The 16,299-nt window shown below is 41.2% G+C and overlaps 1 protein-coding gene across 1 annotated transcript in view; it reads left to right on the forward strand.

The window, feature by feature from the left end:
* Positions 1-12,189, forward strand: part of VWA8 (von Willebrand factor A domain containing 8) — a 188,389-nt gene extending 176,200 nt beyond the window's left edge. Inside the window, exons 43-45 of the mRNA XM_018908692.3 lie at positions 6,470-6,568; positions 7,725-7,963; positions 10,258-12,189. Of these exons, the coding sequence (XP_018764237.1) occupies positions 6,470-6,568; positions 7,725-7,963; positions 10,258-10,366 (447 nt within the window). The 3' untranslated portion in view covers positions 10,367-12,189. The remainder of the gene's footprint in view (positions 1-6,469; positions 6,569-7,724; positions 7,964-10,257) is intronic.
* Positions 12,190-16,299: the final 4,110 nt, after the last annotated feature.

Raw genomic sequence — 16,299 nt, forward strand, 5'->3', positions numbered from 1 at the left:
TGCAGTGATTTGTGTAACTTGGTAAATCAGGCATATCTGAGCAACACAGATATGAGTATGGCAAAATGCAGGATCATCCATACAGAAAAGTAGTGGGCCCAAGGATAAATATCATATACTGTGGTGTAGTCAACATGGTTTTGTAAAGGGAAGTAAGGTATCTATGTGTGTGACAAGCGAGGTTGGTTGGTTGGTTGGTTGGTTGGTTGGTTGGTTGGTTGGTTGGTTGGTTGGTTGAGTCTCCTTAGCCAAAAGCAAATTACAAAGTCCTTTCCAGAGGCTTTTGGGGATAAAAGAGAAATCCCTTAGATAAACAAAATACTGCTAAAAATACAAGAAACAGCCCAAGTGGTCATTTTTTAGTGGGTCAGTGGTAGAGTTATGGTGGAATGTGTACCAGAGTCCATGCTGTTCTGTTGTTCTGTATATACATGTGATATGTTAAAGGAGATGAAAAGGTGTCAAAAGTTGCTAATTATATGAAGTTATTTGAGAAAGTAACAAGGGAAATCCAGCTACAAGAAGTTGGATAAGGACCTAGCCATAAATGGTGGCTAGGAAGTAAAATGGTAGGTGATGTTTAGTGATTTTCAATGTAAAGTACTGCACGTGGAGGAAAAAAATTTTGATCTTAAGTACACAGTGAGAGTCTCAGCTTTCTGTTAGTCCTCACTCCCAGCTATAGACTGGTGCCCAACAAAGATGTCTTGTAATTAAGTTGTGTGGTTCTTTGAACACTCTGTTCTCACCAGCTGTCAAAAAAGCTAATGGAATGTTGTAAACTGTTAACAAAAGAAGAGAGAATAAAGGAAAATGCATGAGAAAGTTTCTATAAACATCCATAGTGCATTCACTTTAGGAGTAATGTGTGCAGTTTTGCTCCCCCATCTCACAAAAGTTCTTGTAGAGATGAAAAACAAAAGTGGGTAACAAAGATTGCAAAGGGTATGGAAGTGTCCCCATACAAGGAATGACTAAATAACTAAGCAAGTTACTTAGTAAGAACTGCTCAGTGTGGAAGAGATAAAAATCAAAAAACTGATAAAGTCTTGACTTAAACAAAAATGGTGACCAGGAGACAATTGTTCATTCAGCTCTTATTTTGAACAATAAATTATGTTACATTCACACAGCTGAGGACAATGGCTTAGAAAGTGATAACACTGGAGAAGGATGTAACACAATGACAGATAATCATTTGTCCTTATTTCCAGTGCAGCTCTAAAGCTGAGAACCCAGAACCCTCAAGTGAATGCTAAAGGAATGAATGACACGTAGAATTTGACATGCAGCCAGGACACTGTGGAGAATTAGTTAAGATCATTACAAACTCACTTCAGTTCTGTGATTTTAAAATCTATGGGTCAGGCTTCAGAGAGCATGAGAGGCCATGATTTTTTTTCAAAATATCACTGACTCTGTTCTGTTCAACACTTGAGACTTTGCATGATGCTGCTGATTTTTCTCAGGACAAAGCTGAAGGTTTGGTATGTCTGCAAAAGTAGCATAAATTTCTCATATCTAAGAGAGGAACCATTTGAAAAAGAAGAACACAACTCTGTAGTGTTAATTAAAAATCTGCAGTTGATCACTTCTTTTTTTCTTTCTTCCTTTCCCTTATGCTCTTCTTCCCTGGTTTTATAAAAATAGACTTTTTTAGCCTTCAGACATGCCTGCTGTTATCTGTTCCTGTTGTAGCCCCATCTGCACTGGCTCACAACAACATATGCTGCAAATTTGAGTGGTATCTTCTAAAACATGTGTTGAACCTAGGGGCTCATCTGGCTTGTTAAGCAAAGGGGATTTACAGAGTAAAGTTCTCTTCAGCTATCTAACAGCAGTGCAGACTTTGGAAAGCAATTCCTGGCTTTTACTCAGGATGACCTTTCTGATGGTGCTTGGTTTACTTCTCTGCTACATACAGTTTTGAATTAATCAGATTGGCTTTTCCTTGGCTGTTTTACCCTATCCAGCTGAGCTTTGCCCATGGGTGGTACCCCTTGGTATCAAGGATGATGTTGATTGTCTGATGATCTTAACAGCTCTGAGTGAAGGTAGAAAATAGTTTCTTCTTGCCTTCTTATACAGAAGAGCTGAGTATTGGGTATGTGACTGCACCAAGCAGGTAATGAAGTTACCATTTATAAAGTCAGACAAGTGGACCAGGTATTTTTCAGCTTTTTATGCTCACGTGGGACATCTTCCCTACTTCCAGTTCTCATAAGTGCAGGTAGTGAATCATTCCTTGTCAAGGGGAAAACAGGAGGCCCATCTTCTGAACATCCCATTTTAGGTGCCAGTTGTTTGACAGTGCACAGAAGGGCAGTTTGTTCTCTTTTTTATCTGAGGTAGTACTATGTCTGTCACAAACTGTATGTTTTAATATCATCCCCAGTTACTGTGATTTGCACACATAATGGCAGATTGAGGAGGCATGTCCAGTAAATTATCCAACAGCAATTTTATGAAGCCTTAAAAACATTGTGACTCAGTAAATAGCATATTATGTAACTGGTAGGAAAAGCCTGAATTGTTATTTATAGCTACATTAAAGGGATATTGAAGATTTTATGTGCCTCTTCCAGCATTCTGTTTTTGTAAAATTTACTGTGGAGGCAGCATTGCTAATTCAGGAAAAGAAGAAATGGTCCACATGTTTGGCAGAATAGTTTATTTTAAATAATAAACAAAAGGTTTAAAATAAATTCAGAAAAATAGAATATTCAGTGTTGTCCAAAGAAGAGATTTATAAAGATCTAGCCCTCCAGCAGAGTCTAATTCACACTGCCTTTTACATTCAGCACACTTCTCCTTTCAGCTTTTTAAATGCCTTCAGAAATGAAACCTTTTGGCATGGCAGCTGCAGAAGACAAAGTCTTCCATTTTACCCATTTTAGGCAGCAGCAACCATCCATTCAGTGCAAAATGTGGCAGTGGAACAGAGATTGTTTTAACCTTTTCCTATGGAAAGAAACCAACAGAATGGTGCTGTTTTGAGATACATGTTTACATGTTGTGTACCCTGAATAGAGCAGTCCTTGTCTCAGTGTACCTGAGACTATTGGAAAACAAGCTCTGGTGTACCACAATAATATATTATTTCAATTAAGCTGCACTATGGCAAATGTATTTTGCTGCTGGATTTGTCCTGAGAGCCTTTGCTTGCAATTTTGTAAAAGAAAACCAAAGTCAGTTTCAAGTAAGATTGTATCACAGCTTTTCTCTCACTTGTAACTCCATCCACATAAATCCTCCTTAGGGAATTTATGAGGAAAAAGCATTAGATTGGATCCCTGCTTTTCAAAGGTCCTTCTTCCATGCTCGTCTTTAGCTACTGCAAAGGAAGGAAACTGGTTTTGACAGAGTCTGCATGTGCCTGCATGTGTTGGGCTTCCCAGTTGACCAGGACTGAGGAGCTGTCTGCACCTTTTCTTTACAGTGAGTGCACTAAGGTAACATGAAATCACTAAGGGTTCATTTACTAGAACACAGATCAGGAGGAGGTAGTAACTTCCTGCAGGGGAGTTTTTAATTCTTTGCCATTTCAGAGTGAGCTTCTTTGCTCCAGTTTTGGTCCTCTCCCAAACTCTGTTTTCCTAAATTGTGACAGATTCCATACATTCCCCTGGGCAAACACCTCTCTTCTGTCACCTCTAGAACTTTGCTGTAAGCCTCCCTCCTCCCAGGGAGAGGATCCCAGCCTGCAGTCTTATGTTGATTTAAGTCAATCCAAGTCAGCGCAGCTACATTCCCTTGCTATGAACTCATCCAGCCTCACAGTTTGGGGAGCTGAGCTTCCCAAAACCAAACTCACACTCATTAGATTTTGGCTACTGCTGGTTCTTGACTTGGCTTCCAGAGAGATCAGAGGACCAGGAGGACCAGCACATGAGGGCTGTTGACCACATCTCCTCTTTTCCCCAGCGCAGCAGGGTCTCACTCTGTTGTTCAGGAGGTCCTACTTGACCCAGAATGCAACAGTCAGGATGAATCAAATTGCCACTTCTTCCCTGCTGCATCACCAAACGTTCTTAAATCACAAATAGCATAGTAAGCTGTCAGCAAAGAAACAAGGAAACTGATAACATCTGCTAAAGATAAGCACACGTATCGTATCGGGTGCATGCATGGGCACACACAAAGAATAATAAGCAGCTCTCTGAGCAGGGAGCAGACAGGACATGATGTTCCCAGGTGGATGCCTTTCCATGCCTGCAATAGTTTGTTCAGATCATTTCAGCCTCGCCTTGCCTGTAACCAGGTTGTCTGTTCTTGCCTTGTGCAAGAATGTGGAGGGGCCCTGTTGTAGGGTCAACATCTAGTGTTTCATCAGGAGATACAGCAATTCCCCTTACACAGGCTGTCACACTGAGTCTCAAACAGTCTGAGTTTAAACTCAGACTGTTTGAGATGAAAGCTTGGTTTCTTACTGGGGTATGTCAAGAACCACAATGGTATTCCCAATCAGCAAAGTTTGGGCTATTCCCATGAACTCAGTATGGCAGAGCTGACACAAGGACGACCAGTGGAAGACATCCAGGAAGCCAGGAAGGAGCCCTCTACAAAGGGATCAGCCTTTTTACACAGGAGAATGGCAGCATTTTGCTTTACATAGTTAGGTTGTTGATTTAAAAGTGATACTGAATGCAAAACTGCTCAACAGAGAATGTGCATGGTTTCATAATTAAGAGCCTACCCTGAAGATGTGTGGGCATTTCTGACGTTGCATAGGAACCACGAGCACTGTATATTTTCTGCTCCATTAAACCTCTGCTTTATTTAGTTCCTCTGATTTGAATAGTCTCTAATTTTTAAAACAAAAGTCATGCACACATTCCTGTTTGTGGTTCAGATTTTATTAAACAGGATATATTCCTGTTTTATTTAGGAAGTATGCTGAATGTAACCCCAGCATTACTCTCAACATTTGTATATTTTCATTTGCCATGTCTTCATATCCATCAAGAGAGAGTCTGAAGCATTATTGGCAATAAGAAATAGGTTTTGAAGAGAAAGCATGTGGCAGACAGAGAGCTTTATGTGAGGCTTGGTAGCAAATACTAGGCATGTAAGAGTTGTGGAGAGCAGAAATGGGAAAAGCCAACGGAGCAGAAAGAAACGGGATTGTGTGGGGACTAGATTATATAAAGATTTCCTAGGGGAAGGAAGTCTGGTTTACGTGGGGCTGTCCTAAAATGGTCTGACCTTGGGTGAAATAATCTGCATTATATGGTACATTTGCTCTTTAACGGAGTGAGGTGTCACCTTTAAAAGTGTTGTTCCAGCTGCTCTAGCTTTCTTTTGATACATTGTTAAGCAAATTAGTGATGTGGAAACAAAAAGAGCTTTGTCTGTAAAGACTACCATTTCTCCTCTCTCTAAGACCTGACTTACACCAAATGAAGTGTCTTTCAATAGGAAAGAAAAGAGAAAAACTACGATGAATAGACCTGCCTTTTACCAAATGATTATGTGGGAATTAGGGATGGTGAACCCAGCAGGAGCCTGTAACAGTACTTGAAAAAAAGAAAACAGAAAGGTAAAATACTGCTCCTTGTCAAGAAAAGGCAGGTGTGTGCCAGCTAGGCAGGGGGTTATACAGGCATGTTCATGGTGAGGAACTGCCAGCTCAGTCTCTCTGGGCTCAGATTCCGTACACTGTGCTCTCTTGCTTGGTGTAGGCAACTCTTAAATCCATTTTTGTCCTGCTCATGAATTCTCCCTGGGGTGACTGCCACATCCACAACACAAAGGGCAGGTCAGGACCTTGCCATAACTCAGCTTGTCTTGGTTTTCATGTAACAATGAAGCTCTCACATGAAACAGAGGCCTTCAAATATTGCTTTATTTGTTCATCAGGATATTTGATCTATTGCAGTTCTATGTGTCAGTTTTGCAGCATCTCACAGGAGAATGATGTGCACACCATCTCCTTTGAAAACATACAGGGGCTCTTGGAATTCACTTCTCCACATACTTTGAGCAATGGCTTTGATCAGTTATGCACAAAAATAAGGAGTGCTGATTTTCAAGAACGGGGATTTGTAATACTTTTTTTTTTTTCAGAGCAGAATGAGGTCACCAAAAAGATTCATCAAACAATGTGCTTCTTGTTTGTCAGACTCAAGAGGATGAAAATTGCTGCTTTAAAAGAAATAGGTGGACAATGTGAAAGGGCAAGGTCTTGATCTTACACATCACCACTCTGCAGTTGGTGGGATGATGTGAAAAACAGATCATGGAAATAAGGAACTGTTCCTCAATTTCATTATTTAGCAATTCTTTCCTGCGTTTTTGTGTCAGTGAGAAATTGCAAATAGTTCCCTTAAACAGCTCATAAACAGAAACAGGGAACACTACTTGGGGTCTTCTGTTGAAAATCACAAATTGCCTTTGATCTGTCTTATGTCATTGTGAGCCAAGGGCCATTTGTGACAAACAGGTGACTGATGATGTTTCTTTCTTGTAGTACGACATTGTTGGACATTCGGGAGATGGCTTCAACATCACCTTGGTTGGGAGTGACAAAGTTCCCAAGAACAATAAGCAAAGATTAGAGATTCTTAAGGTAAAAGTGATGCTGGTAATTAAGGATTTTATGACTGCAAAGATAAAATTGTAGGCAGGTCACAGAATACAAAACATGAGGATAGTAAAATAAAGACAAGAAAGCAAAAATCTGTATATTTCCTTAAATTTAAACAGGACCTTTCAGAGACATAGCAGAAAACAAATTGTGCCAAAACAGTAGAAGCTGGGTATGCCTTATTCTGGACTTCTACGCCCTAAATGTGTCATTTTGACTTCCTGTCAAAGGATAGGGGAAGTTCCAGAGATTATACGGTGATATAGATAGCTCTGCCCAAATCATGTGATATTATTAGTGCACAAGTGACTCATTCAAAACTGTAGAGGGATCCCAGGTCAGTGATTTAGTGTGGTGCCTTCAAGAAGGCATCACAGTAGCATTGGGAAAATGTGTCAATGCTAAATTGGAAATATGTTGAATCACAATGGCAGAGTGTATTCACCAAAAGTTTTCTATAGTAGGATGAAGAAAAATTAGGTATATTGTAAGATTTACATGGTTGGCAGCTTGATAGGCTGGAAGCATGTACCTGAGCTTCCTTCAAAAACTATTTTTAAAATAGCTCCTCTGATTGGAAGAACCTGATTTAGTAAAATCTAAAATTCCTGGCCTTCTACATAGGTAACAGCTTCATCGATGAATATGTTGTATTTCTTTTGTAACAGCTCAAACAAAATGTTTTATCATTTTTAAATGTGACTGCCACTGTCAGGAATCAGGTATTTGGTAGTAACTAAGACACTAGTAGGATTTGGAAGATCAGTGCAAATTATGAACATGCAGGAGCTGTTCACAGCATTAGGAACGTGTTTTCTTCTTAAAATACATAGGAAAGTGTCTACTCAAACTGCAGCTGACCAAAGTATTTTACCTTCCCTAAGGCCCAGTCTAATTAGGTCCCTGTGTGGGTTTTAATTGTTTGACCAACTATGTTTTTAAGTGTTGCTGTCTTAAAGTATGACATATTAGGTACAAAAAGCTGCATCTTCTTTTCTATCTGGAGCATTGTCTGCATTTCTAATGGATCCCCTTATCCAGCGGTACTGAACATTTACTCCCTCCTGTGCTAGCTGAAATGAATGCTTGTTCCTAAAGTCATCTTACGTGTCTCCATGTGGTTATGCTGTGCACACAGACCATGCATGCCCACTCTCAGTTCTGCATGAGTGGAGACCATACCTTGGAAGGGACAGAGCATGCCATTCGGGAAATCGCCAAGGAGGAGGCAGACGAGTATTTTGTCATCGTCCTAAGTGACGCGAATCTGGAGCGTTACGGAATTCCACCAGCAAGGTTTGCACAGGTCTTGACCACCAACTCTCAAGTCAATGCTTTTGCCATATTTATAGGATCCTTAGGAGACCAGGCAGATAGGTAAGTGTTTGCTTTATGCCTAGTACTGTTTGCTTTCATTCAGCATAAATCTAAATTATGCTTTTATTGCAGTGAGTTGTCCATGCTGCTGTTCTGTGCCGAGGTTTTGGTCATAGTATCATAAAATCATTGAATGGTTTGGGTTGGAAGGGACCTTTAAATATCATCTGTTCCAACCCTCCTGCCATGAGCAGGGACATCTTTCACAACTTCTCTGGATGACCTGTGCCAGTGCATCATCATTCTCACTGTAAAAATTTCTTCCATATCTCCAGTCTAAATCTACCCTCTTCCAGTTTAACACCTTATCCTGTCATTACATGCCCTGGTAACAACTCTCACTATGTCCTTATGAGCCCCTTTTATTTATTGAAAGGCCTCAATAAGGCCTCCCTGGACTTCCCTCTCCAGACTGAACAACCCCAACTCTCTCAGCCTGTCTTCATAGCAGAGGTGCTCCATCCTGCTGACCATTTTTGTGGCCCTCCTCTGGACCCACTCCAACAGGTCCATGTCTTTCCTGTGCTGAGGATCACATAGCTGTAGACAGCACTCCAGGTGGGGTCTCATCATAGTGGAGTAGAGGGGCAGAATCACTTCACTTACCCTGCTGGCTTTTGATGAAAGAAAGCCAGGGTACAATTGGCTTTCTGGGCTGCAAGTGCACATTGACAGGTCACGTCCAAGTTTTCATGCATCTTTTTTTTACTATTTTCATTATTAATGTACTGGCGAGAAGCTGTAGCTCCTGAGTTATGGCAGGGATGAGACTGGCTTGTGGATCCTGCAGACATCCCTTATAGCCAGCAAGTTCAGAGCATCCTGTGCATCTAAAGGGCAGCTGATGCCTTCCTCCTGCTGCTGGATGTGCACTCTACCTTTATGTAATGCCACCATATAATCATAATAGTGCCTTTGTTATTGCCTAGTATATGGTTCCAGTGTGTGCAGGCCTAAGAGAAGAGATGAAAACAAAAGATGCTGGACTTGATTTGTCTTCCAAACAGCCAAAGGTTTGACTCAGATACACCCCTTGTGTTAGAGATATAAATTCTTTGGAGTGCCTGAGACAATATGCCTGGGTTAATTCTACTGCATAATTTCACTTTAAAATGTTTAGGCACAAGTGGGGAAAAAAAGAAATTCTGTCCCAGGTATTCTTTCAGGTTCCACATCCACTGAGGACCAGTACCTGCAGCAAAAAGCTGGTATAGCCACAAATATCAACAGTGTCTTTTCTGTTTGAGTCTTCAACTAGAGGAAAATGAGAGAAATTTGAAAGGATGTTGGCCCTCAGTAGATAATTTTAAGCAGTAAAGGGCTGAAAGATACAACTGCACAGACACCATGAGTTGTGGCTGCAGGTCTGTACATCAGAGCTGTATTAATCATCAAAACAGAATCAATTCTGAAAGATTATAATTACAGGAAGTCCATTTACTTTTGATAGGAATTAAAAAAAAGGAAAAAAAATCTTTGACCATGTCCTGCTGTGTAAGAGATCTTATAATGGCCTAGTTCACTGGGTATGGAAAATGCACAGTGCTGTCACTGAAATGCATTTCTCTGTATGTGAAGTGCAGAATTAGACAAAGCCTTCCTATAACTGCTGTGGGGGAAGGAGAAGGGAACTCTCTGTTGCAGTTTTTTGGGTTTTTTTACTAATTTTAAAAGTGAGAGTTTACTTTTACTCACTTGGAGGAATAGTATAGAGCAAAATTTCCTGTAAACAGCAGAGAAAAAATAAATTCCAAGCCTGCTAACTGGACATGAGGGAGATGGGATTTGTGACATGTATCTAGTTTGACTTTTAAGGGTGGATTAAGGTGTGAATAAAAATGTGTCAGGTTAATATTGGCAGAAGAATACATTTCCATGTAACCTGCAGTGATGTCTACGAAATACAAAGAGCACAATTAGAATCATTGGATTTGTTGAACTGAAAGAGCTGTGGGTTCATGGTAGTCAATTTACAATAAGTATCTTCATTTCCAGTGTAACTCTGTAGCTGTCCTCAGCAAACCAGTTGTGGTGACGCCTCATGGGATCACTGGTACCTTGATCAAAATGGAGTTCTGGCATGTCAGAAAGAGGACATGGATAGAAATCTCTGGAAACACTCTTGTTTGTGTTGCTGAAAGAACTCTGTGCCCTACCTGCTCTCAGTGTTTTCCCCCTCTGTTGCTTTTCCAAACCTTAATTGTATGGTAACAGCAATGTGAGGAATCCTGCCTTGTGGTAGGGAAGATAATTTGAGGTATTAATTGTGTTTTGTCCCTCATTCTGCTCCTTAGGCTGCAGAGGACACTGCCAGCAGGTCGGTCTTTCATTGCCATGGATACCAAAGAGATCCCTCAGATTTTGCAGCAGATCTTCACATCTACCCTGTTGTCAAGTGCCTAAGCATCCACTGGTGTTACCAGGTGTGAACTCAAAGAGGAAACCCACTCCTGCTGGAGGTACAAACCCTAAAGTTGAGGATAAACACAATTATTAAGGAAATACATAGCCTTCTTTAATCAGCCAAGCAACCATAACCTACATGATGGCCAGGCTGTAAATTTTCCCCCAGAATCTCTCAAACAACTCAGCACATTCAAAAGGCTGCAGCAGAGCAGAGGATGGCGACAGAATGGATGTTTTTCCGGAGGGACAAACAAACAAAGGACAGTCTGTGATCATTCCTCTGCCTGCCGTGGTGCCAGCACTATGGAATCATCTCATCCTGTTTCATTAAACACAGTTCACTGGGATTTGGTAATCCTGTGCAAGGCAGATCCAGGCAATCTGTGTCAGTGTGTCGTGTGCATTTGTTTGAATGGGGGGTTAACTCCATCTCTGATTTAAACAGGGCTGCTCTTGCCAGGCAGGAAATCCTTCCTTCCTCTCCTGTTGCTTTCTTGTCTTGATGGGCATCAGGGCTTCACCCGAGGCTGGGAACAATGGAGCAGTTTGGAAACACTGACCATCACATGTAAACATTCATTATCTGATCAGGCACCATGCTCTGAGTTGTCAGAGCTAGAGAAAGTGGCTGTTAAGAAGTAAAAGAAAACAAAAATAAATTGGTTCAGTTCTGCCTATGAAAAATAAGGGGAAAGGGTCAAAACACTTTTAAGAACCCAAGAGGCAGCATTTCCAAAAAGGAAACTTTGCACAACTCCTTTGCACATCTAATGATGCTGCACCCACTGCACTGTTACAGAGTCACTGAGATGGCCTCAGCACATGGGAGTGACTCTTCAATCAGGAGACAAAAAGCTTAGTAATGCTTTGCTAGAGCACGCTCACCATCTGTGTTTCTCGGGTGAGTTGAAGGTTAAACTGGAGGAGAGATCTAGGCACACAAAAATAAGTTATTTTTTATAAAGGAAGAGGGAAAAGTATTTTAGCGAGATATCTGTGTTAGAATGTATTTAATATCCAAGTTAGTTGTAAAGACTTGCTTTATGATTCAATCAGTTGGTGTTTGGCTTGTCCCATGAGGTGATTATTCCTCTTTATCTACTAAAGAAGAGCTATTTTGTAGTTCTTTGGGAACAGTGGAATACTCGATGAATTGAATGTATGATTTAATTAAGCTGGTGTGGGGGATGTACATCATAACTGATACTAATTAGAGACTAACTGAATAAAAGAACATTCAGGAAGAGTGCTTATAGAAATCTGAAGGAGGAATTGCAATTCCTTTAATTTTTCTCCTAGTCCTGCAGTTGATCAAGCTGTACCTTGAGCAGTATCTTTGGAAGGGAGGAGGCAAATTAATTTGGTCTCGTTGAATACAACCATGGGTGTTTTAAAGGGTCCAGCTTATGGTGGTCATTCTGTAGTCCATCAGTCCTGCAGCAAAAATCTTTACCAGAGCATCAAAAATGTCCCTTGTTTAGGATGAGTTTAAGCTTGGTCAGCTTTCAAATTCTTTATGACAAGAGGGGACGGAAGACATTTTTCAAAGTCTTGTTAGCATTGTTATGATAACTATATATGTGAAAACAAAGAGATTGAAGATGTAGTTCCTGTTTGGAATTGGGAGGAGAAGGTTGAGAAGGTTATCCCTGGTTGGGACAAATGCACGTGTATGCACATACAAACAGATGCTGCTTCTAAGGGGAAATGTGCTTCAAAATAAAAATATCTTGGTCCTGTAAACATATGATGAGATACTAAACTCAATAAATAATTGAAATATTGATAAGGCTATTAATAAATGTGTGTTTATATGGAAATTCCTTTAGCACATCTGCTTTTATTGCCAAAGTCCTGAAAAAAATAACCCTTTTCTTGCAGTTAATTAGCAGATGCACTGTACACTTTCTACGTTACTTATGTGGATAAACTTTCTCACCAGTAAAATACTGTTATCTTTATAATAAAAAAAAATTAGTGCTATTTAAAGGAAAAACTATGATAAATCCAGTTTTTAATCTTTTGTTTGATTATGCCTCTAAATTATACTTCATGTATAAGTATCATTTACAGTTCTGTTTCATTACAGTTACCTTTTTGTAGTGTTTGGTTTTATCTTTGTTCCAGGAGATATCTGTTGAGTTTCAGTTCTTGCTCCTTGGGCCGGTAGGATACAGCCATGTCCAGGGCCAGGTGTGGCCATGAGGGTGGGTGGGAGTGGGTGGAAGTTCTAAACCTGCCCTCTTTCAGTTTCAGGCCTTTCCTCCTTGTCATATTGCTACATGCCCTTGTAAAAAGTCCCTCTCCAGCTCTCCTGAGCCCCTTTTAGATACTGGAAGGTGCTGTAAGGTATCCCTGGAGCTTTTTCTTCTCCAGGCTGAGCAGCCCCAGCTCGCTCAGGGTATCTCCACAGGAGAGATGCTCCAGCCCCTTCCCATCTTTCTGTCCAGTCCATCCTCTGGACTCACTCCCATAGTCAGTGTCCTTACTGTGCTGGGGCCAGAGCTGGATGCAGCACTGCAGGTGGGCTCTGTCACGAGTGGAGGGGAAGAAGCCCTGCAGTAGATTTTGAGAGAAAGGGAGAAGAAATGAGTGTTTTGGTTTGTTTTTTTTTTTTTTTTTAATTTTCAGTTCAGAAGGAAAGGGTTTGGGTTTTGGCTTTAATAACATTTCATTGCAGAGCATATTTGACCCGACAGTGTCTCTCTAAATCATAAAAATTCAGGGCAAAATTTTTCCCCAGGCTGTACATATCTCACCTGCTTTAATGCTCATCACTACCCCAGGGCAATCAAAGCAGCAACTGTGCTTTTCCCTGTCTCACCAGGACTTGCAGTGTTATTTCACTGCTCAAAAATTCAGGAAACACCCCTCCTTCACGTTCCTGAAATTTGCAGAGCTTCCTAACATGCATTTATTTTTAATTAGTGGAATGCTTAAGAGTAACACGGCTTTGTCTGCCTAACAGCAGCACCAGTGGCTGCTCTCACTGCAATGCAGGCACCAGCTTTGTGTGTCACTCATCCCCTCTGAAAGCGTGTTAAGGTATTTTTCATCTCTTCTCACAGTTTAATAAGGCACTTTTGCACTCATCAGTTTTTATGGAAAGGCCCTGTTTCGGCAAATGAATAGAGCTGCCAGTTGGAGCAGGGCCTGACCTATCACTAATGCTTTAATAGCATTAGTCACATCAGCAGTAGTTATTTTAATTACCTCTTGTAATGCAGATTTTAGTCTTATTCTGTTTCTGTATGCAATGTGTTCATACCCACTAGCCCGCCAGTTACACTACTCAGTCATTTTTGGGATTATTATTTAGCTTTGGTGCAAAAATTTAATTTAAAAAAAAATAAAAAAGAAAACCAGAAAGTCCAGCCAGATGAGATTTCAATCAGAGCAAATGTGGGCAATGCCTCACTCAGGCATGTCAGATTGTTTACAACAATTTGTAGCAAACTAATTCCCCTACAAAAAAATAGCTTGCAGACTGTTCAGGTGAAGGATTTCCTCTTCTGGGAAACAGGCTTTACACCACCAAAATAAACAGGTAATAAATTGCCTCATTCAGAAGTGGTTTTGTTTTTGAGATTGCTGTGTCAATGTGAACAGCATTGTCACTGAATAAAATGTTTTAAAGTCAATTGTGTTTTCTGGGAAATAAGTGTATGTGGGAAGATTACAGAAGAGATTCAGCAATTCTTCAGAATGAAAGTGATGGTGGGTTTTTTCCAAAGACAAGGACAAAATTATAAAAATTTAATAATTTAATTTTCATGACCATCTATTCTCCATCTTTTAACAGGTCAATTAAACATATGAAATGAAAATCTATTTTTAAAAACTAGATACTTTAATATAACTCATAACATCCTTAGTTTGAACATCTGGTGTGACTGCATGCAGAGAAATTCTGTGTATCAGAACAGAGATCTACTACTACACTTGTAGTGTGACTGTAGTCAAGATAAACCTCATGGCAGTAAATGTACTGAGAGTTGGAAAGGTCAAAAACAAAAAAAATCTAGTTTTTTCACCCATCACATACAGTTTTTCTTTGGACAGGCTGAGCTGTGCAAATCCAGGTGGGGCTAGAAACTAGACCCTGACTCTGGTTGCCTGAGGCTGTGGATCCCTACAAGCTCGGTGTAACCTGGCACCAGAGTTCCCTCAGTTCCAAAAGAAACATAAGGAGAGAGAGCAAGCAGGGGAAAAAAGGACAAATTCCTCATTTTCAACCTGCTCAGCTTTCTGAACTGGCTTGACTTGAGCAGCAAAGCAGGTGTGATCGGGATGGAGGTGAGAAAAGCAGATGAAGTAGCCAGAAAGATCCACCAGGCACAGCCTCAGCAGCAGAATCACCCCAGTGCAAGCCCCAGTGTGAGGCCAGGAAAGGGTGCCCAGGGGAGGCACACTGGGCTCACAGAGCAGCAGGCAGGTGTGCCATGCCCTGGCCAAGCCCAGCTGTGGGCACCAAGCAGCACAAAGCCAGCCTGGCTGAGGATGGGCAGGCTCAGAGATGGAGCTCAGCTGCCAAGGTCAGCACCACATCAGAGCCATGAGCCTTCAGCTCTTGTGCTTGAGCCTCCTCCTCCTCAGCAACAGGCATCAAATAAATTTCCCAGGCACGTGCTCAGAACGAATTGAGGCTTGTTAACCTCCTGGAACAGTGGCATGGGGACTAGAATACAACATCTCTGCTCCCTGCATACAAATTGCAGGAGCTTGCTTGCTTTTGAAATATGTACAAGTTCATTCTAGCACAAGCCAAAATTTACTGGTCCCTGGAACCTCTTACTGAGGGTGGAAATATTCACTCAGCACCTATAAACTAAACACATCTCACAAATATGAAGGAAAAAAGGTTCTTTTCATATCAGGACTTGATAGAAAGCCCATTCTTAGCAACAGCCTTTTCAGTTCAAATCATTAAATGAATATTTTATTTGAGCTTCCCTGGCCAGGCTGAGTAAGATGACAATATTATATGCAGACTGTGGTCTGGAAAAAGTCCACAAATAACATTCATGGTTAGGAAAATGTGTTATACTGCAGGATGATATGAGGAATGGTGTCCCACATATTTTTGCTGTCGTCATGGCTAAATCGTGCTCCATACCATCTGCACCAACATCTGCATTTCAGCTTGGTTCAACATCTGCAAGGTCAGTCACCTACTTTGGTTTCCAAATTTATAATTATGAATAAGTTTGAGGTTTTTAAAGAAATACAGTTTGTTGGAAGCAAGAATGCTCCCCTTGAGTGCTGCATTCAGCAGCAAGAAGTGTGGTAGAATGTTGATGCACCAAAATGACCACATTTTTTTTCCATCAGAATTATCTGAAACTGCTCTGCAGGTCTCCTGCTGTCTCCAGCTCCCTTGGGATTCCTCAGGAGGGTAACAGGGAACACTGAAACTGTTCTCCTTCTCTGCTATACTGAGGACTGAGTACCTCACTGCATCCCCTTTAGAAAGAAATCATATAATGTGACCAAAACAGCAAAATCAGAGTAGTGATACAGCTGCCATAGTCCTCACTCCTCAGTTTTCTGACGTGACCCATTTTCAGGGTGGCACAGTTCCAGAGAGCAAGCCAGGTGCAAGAGGAAAAGTGACCTCCCTCCCACCAATACATTTGGTATTCAGTTAATACTCTGGAGAAGGACCATATTTATGTTTAAGCACAGATTTCATGGGGCAAGGACTGAGCAAGGGACAAGGGCAGGCACAGATTGGCAAGCAAGCCCCTAGTGAGGAGATGCTGCAAACTGCCAGCTTGGTGTGTGAGGGCAGCAATCGTGTTAGGAAGAGCAAAGAGTGGAGCCCACACTGCCCCAGGGCCATGCTGACCTGCAGCACATGGGTCTGCCACTCTGCAGCTGCTCCCTGTGTCATCACTGACCTCCTCTGCTGCTATCTTCTCTGTTGAAGA

Source organism: Serinus canaria, chromosome 1 (genome assembly GCF_022539315.1).
Source record: "Serinus canaria isolate serCan28SL12 chromosome 1, serCan2020, whole genome shotgun sequence".
In the NCBI taxonomy this organism is placed as follows: Eukaryota; Metazoa; Chordata; class Aves; order Passeriformes; family Fringillidae; genus Serinus; species Serinus canaria.